The 5,522-nt window shown below is 39.6% G+C and overlaps 1 protein-coding gene across 2 annotated transcripts in view; it reads left to right on the top strand.

Moving 5' to 3' along the window:
- kcnj5 (potassium inwardly rectifying channel subfamily J member 5) overlaps window positions 1-4,808 on the top strand; it is an 83,964-nt gene extending 79,156 nt beyond the window's left edge. For both annotated transcript variants that reach the window (XM_061878738.1, XM_061878737.1), the window contains exon 4: window positions 2,812-4,808. In XM_061878738.1, coding sequence (XP_061734722.1) covers window positions 2,812-3,197 — 386 coding nt within the window. In that variant the 3' untranslated portion in view covers window positions 3,198-4,808. The remainder of the gene's footprint in view (window positions 1-2,811) is intronic.
- The last annotated feature ends 714 nt before the right edge of the window (window positions 4,809-5,522 follow it).

Genomic DNA, 5,522 nt, shown 5'->3' with positions numbered 1-5,522 from the left:
AAGTCGCTCACCTACGTGTAGCACACCCTTAATTGCGTTATTAAGTGCTCTTTTATGTTTCTGCTTCCATGGGTTAAAAGGTCCACCTTGAAAAAGCTACTTCCTTACCAGACATGTAAGATGACTTTAATGCGGTGCAATTATCATGGTTATTGATTCCACCTGAGTGACCTTACATTTAATATATAGAAAGAAGGTCTGTACTCTCTTGCTAATTGACAGGAAGCAGAACATGAATGCTGAAAGGTCAATTAGAGCCTAAATATCCAACTGCTCAATTCCTTCAACAAATTTAACTTTTTTGTGTTTTGAGCACAACAAATGCCATTTAGAGTGTGTGGAAAAAAATTAGAACTGGAAATGTCCGATAATATCGGACTGCCGTTAAATGCTTTAAAAATGTGATATCGGAAATTAATCAGTATCGGTTTCAAAAATTAAAATGTATGACTTTTGAAAATGCTGCTGTATCGAGTGGTACACAGACGTAGGGAGAAGTACAGAGCGCCAATAAACCTTAAATGCACTGCCTTTGCGTGTCGGCCCAATCACATTACACCTACGGCTTTTCACACACACACACACACACACACACACACACAAACACACACACACACACACACACACAAGTGAATGCAACGCATACTTGGTCAACAGCCATACAGGTTACACTGAGGGTGGCCCTATAAAAAACTTTAACAACATTACAAATATGGCCCACACTGTAAACCCACACCAAACAAGAATGACAAACACATTTCGGGAGAACATCCACACCGTAACACAACATAAACACAATTGAACAAATACTCAGAACCCCTTGCAGCACTAACTCCTCCGGGACACTACAATTCCCCCCGCCCCCCCGATACCCCATAGTAGTGGGTGGGGAAGGTGTTGAGGTTGGGCGGGGTTGGGGGGGCGGGGTTTGGTGGTAGTGGGGGATTCATAAATGGTGTACAATACTACATTCGTATTTACAGACGTATATTATTCGAGACATAAGTGTCCACTTTATTCATCTCAAAGTTGGAGATTTTAAATGTATTTGAGTGCAATGCTACATATTACCTCCCAAAGAAAGCTCTTAAGTTATTTAAAAATTATTCCATAAAAAAAGCACAATTTATATCTGGTTTAAAAAGAACAAAATTGTACAAATTTGAATTTGTACATGCAGTGTATGCAGTGTCATTTCAAACCACTGAATGTTTTATCAAATAAAAGAACTGCTTGTTTTAAATGATCTCTTTCATTTGTAATCACTAGTTTCTTTGAAAAATATATTAAAAAAAGAAAAACATTTGTATGAAAAAAAAAAAAAAGATTTTATTTGTACGATATAAGCCTGGTGACCTAAACGTTCAAACTCAATTCGCATCAGGTACATATCCGATTTATATCCAAAAACAAAAGGCAGATTTGGAAAATCGGAAATTGCATTGTTCACACCGTCGTGAGATTCAGACAAATGGGATTTAGGTCACACATAGGCAAAAGAATCGGAATTGACCTGTAGTGTAAACAGTCTTATACACATTCTAATAAAAAAACAAAAACACAACTTTTGTGATTCTGTCACAATAATATGAACTGATAATGTACAAATAAAAAGTACAAACTAGGCCATTTATATCCAAGGGGAATACAATTTACCAGCCCTGGCTTGTGCAGCAACATAAAACACTGAATTTACTGTACTTCTATTTTTAATCACATTTGCATGCAAAGTGTCAGAGAAGGAGCAACTGAGGAAGTTGAGTGTGTCAAATGTTTTTAGTTCAAAGTTGCCATGGACTGACAAACCTTTCACTTTTAACTGGATACAGAAGAAGCCTGAATTTCAACGTACCCAACCGAGGTTTCATGAGATCTTTGTTAGTCTTTGCTCAAACAAACTGAGAACAACATAAAATGATGCTACAAAAAATGCTATGTACCCCCTGTGAACATTTTTTTTTATTTAAATACCCTCTAATCAGAGCAAAGCATTTTTGGTTGAAAAAAAGAGATGAAGTAAAATACAGCACTATGTCATCAGTTTCTGATTTATTAAATTGTATAACATTTGTAGTGGTCTTTCTTGAACTATTTGGAAAAAAATATATAAAAATAACTAATAACTTGTTGAAAAATAAACAAGTGATTCAATTATAAATGAAGATTTCTACACATAGAAGTAATCATCAACTTAAAGTGCCCTCTTTGGGGATTGTAATAGAGATCTATCTGGATTCATGAACTTAATTCCAAACATTTCTTCTCAAAAAAATAAATCTTTAACATCAATATTTATGGAACATATCCACAAAAAATCTGGCCGTCAACACTGAATATTACATTGTTGTATTTTTTTTTCACAGTTTCTGAACTTACATTCATATTTTGTTGAAGTATTATTCAATAAATATATTTATAAACGACTTTTGAATTGTTGCTATTTTTAGAATATTTCCAAAAAAATCTCACGTACCCCTTGGCATACCTTCAAGTACCCCCAGGGGTACGCGTACCCCCATATAAAAACTGCGCTAGTCCTTGTGGAAACCCGTTCGGTGCACCTCCGTTCCGAACCGAACCCCCTGTACCGAAACGGTTCAATACAAATACACGTGCCGTTACACCCTGATATAAAGTGATTTTAATGGAATAACATTAAAAAAATGCATTTCTAACAATTAGCAGATGCATTGTTGCTTTGTATGCAGTTAAGCTTGTAATGTATATTAATGTCTCTCTGTCAATTTCTCTTTGTGTGTGCACGTGTATCTGTGTATCTGTGCCTTCACCCGCCTGCCTGGATCACCGTAGGGATGACGTGTCAAGCAAGAAGCTCCTACCTGGACACAGAAGTTCTTTGGGGCTACCGCTTCACACCCGTTCTCTCCCTGGAGAAGGGCTTCTACGAGGTCGACTACAACAACTTCCACGACGTCTACGAGACCAACACCCCTATCTGCAGCGCCAAGGAATTGGCGGCCAAGCTCCGGGACGGCCCGCTATTGCCTCAGCTGTCGTTGCTCAGCCCGGAACCAAAAATGCATACTTTTGACCCTCTAAACCGCCTGTCTGACTTGGACCCACTGAGCCAGGTTGAGGACAAGGAGGAAGGGGAATCAGGAGGGGACAGAGGTGAGACCAATGGCTCTGCGGCTGCTTTAGAGGAGACGCCCTTTGCTGATGGACTACCTGACTGATTAGCCATGGACAGCCAGCTTGTTCCATTGCAAGGACACTCTTCTTCAGCCTCTGAATCATGCAATACTCCTCTTCTAGAGTGTCAATCTATAGTATAGATTGGTTTTTAGACACTGTACTGTAAGTAACGACACACATACAGCATCTATATCTTCACTTAAAAAGTTGGTGGTGCCGATTGTCTTTTTATAATCCTATAATCATGTCCACTTACTACTATTACAGTTGTGTGAGGGAAACTCGATCTGAAGATTACAGATTACACCGAGCACATTATGGATATACCATTGCTCTGATTTTAAAGAGTATTGATTCATCTTAGCGAAGCTAATGTGTCGGACAGACGCTTCTCTGCAGTGATGGAAGAAAATTATTAGCCGTCTCTGTTCATGTTTCTAAGTTTCCTCTTCACTGGAACATGTAAGGCTAATCGTTTGCTCGTAGGAAAACCTAGGAAGCGATCCAAATGCAACGAATATGCACTTTTTGTTTTCGAGACCCTGTCTTTTCTGTGCGTCTATCGTCATGTGTCTGTGACTAATTGTCTCTCTCGCACACACTGGGAGCTTTGCCCCAAAATATGCCAGCTTGTACCTCATTCTATGCTCATTTTCAGGGTAATTATCTGCAACATAGGCTGTTGAAAGAAGACAATGCAACACAGTGACTAGCTGATTGGAAGTAGTAAGATTTTTCCCCCTACAATTGTGAAGTGGCATTGATTTAATCCTACTGTGGTAAATTACAACTGGACAGTAGTAGTTAAGATGCATTTAATTGACAAAGACCAAGACCTAAATGTACAGTCGTCCCTTGCTACATCACGCTTCAACTGCCATACATTGCAGTTAAAAAAACAAAAACACACAGACAAACTTTTTTTAAACATAATCTGCATGTTTTGGCCTGAATTTAAATGTTAAATCAAGTTTTATTTACTTATACCACAGTGCAGTATTTTTTTCTTATTTTCTATTAGTATCATGCGATTGTGTTACGGCAGGGGGAGGGGGGGTGTCGCAGCTTACTGCGGGGTTTGTTCCCCCGGGATGCAGACGGACCACTCCGGACAAGGCATGCAGGTAGGAACATGATTTAATCTTTAAAACGCGCATCAAAAACAGAAAACAAGCAGAAGGGAAAACGTGCCGATCGCACGAGAAACTAAGGTACAAACTTATGTTCTGTGGTCTGGATTCTGTTTAGTTATGTTCTGTTTTGTTTTTGACTATTAATTCCTGTTTTTGCGCACCCTGGTTTGCTTTAGTTTCCATGACAACTCAATAGTTTCACCTGCCTCGTTTGTCTGAACTCGCGCACCTGTTATTAATCATGTCACTAGTATTTAAGCCTGTGGTTGCCAGGTAGTCGACCTGGCGACATTACCCCTGTTACCCTAATGACATCATTCATCTCTTGCTCTGACCATGTTGGATCTCTTGTGTTTGTTCGGTCCATGCCATAGTTCTCATCACCCTAAGTGTTTTTGTTCATGTTCATAGTTCTGCCTTTGTGTTCGTTTTGTTCCCTGCATTAAGTTTTGTACCTCCACTGTGAGCGCCTTTTGTTTGTAGCTTTTGAGTAAAATTAAAATCATGTATTTACCTTCACGCCATGTCCGGTCCAGTTCGTTTGCATTCCGGGAAAACAATCCTCGCAGCAAGCTGCGAAATCCTCGCAGTAAGCTGCATCATAGTCCACAGTCTTACAGAAACTAGCACAGGAAGCATAAATTAGGAGCCAAGAAATATCTAAGTAACCTGTTGCGTAAAGCAAACAATGAAGCCAAGACAAGTGTGGCGGGAGAGGTACATAAATCGCTCTCTGATTAGTGGTCGACAACAGGTGAACGTGCCGACCACTAACCAGAGGCAGGTGAACCCAATTAATCCCCATGGAAACTAAAACAAACCCAGAGTTTCACAAACAGGAAGTAACTGAGTCCAAAAACATCACTGCACATCATAATGGCTGCTACACTTTCCATCTTTAAAGATCTAAAACAATTATTTGGGAATGTCCGGCGGGCTAAATTGAAAAGCTCAACGGGCCGCATGTGGCCCAAGGATCTTAATTTGCCCAGGTCTGACTCAAACTGTTCACTGTGTTCATTATAGCATTGCTGAAAACCACAAATCCAATTTTGGCCTTGACCAGACCAGAGGTTTTTTCAAAGGGTGGCACAGTGAGATTCTCCTTCGAGAATACAGTGTAATACAATACTGTTCCTCGAAAAACTGATTTTCCTGAGCATAACCTATATTACGGAGTTTACTGCTCACCCAGCTGTTTACTCACTCTCGCTGTATGAAGTAAAAATCAAT

Source organism: Nerophis ophidion, linkage group LG18, assembly GCF_033978795.1.
Source record: "Nerophis ophidion isolate RoL-2023_Sa linkage group LG18, RoL_Noph_v1.0, whole genome shotgun sequence".
NCBI lineage: Eukaryota > Metazoa > Chordata > Actinopteri > Syngnathiformes > Syngnathidae > Nerophis > Nerophis ophidion.
Note: the sequence above shows the minus strand (reverse complement) of the source record. Positions and strands in the feature narration are given on the sequence as shown.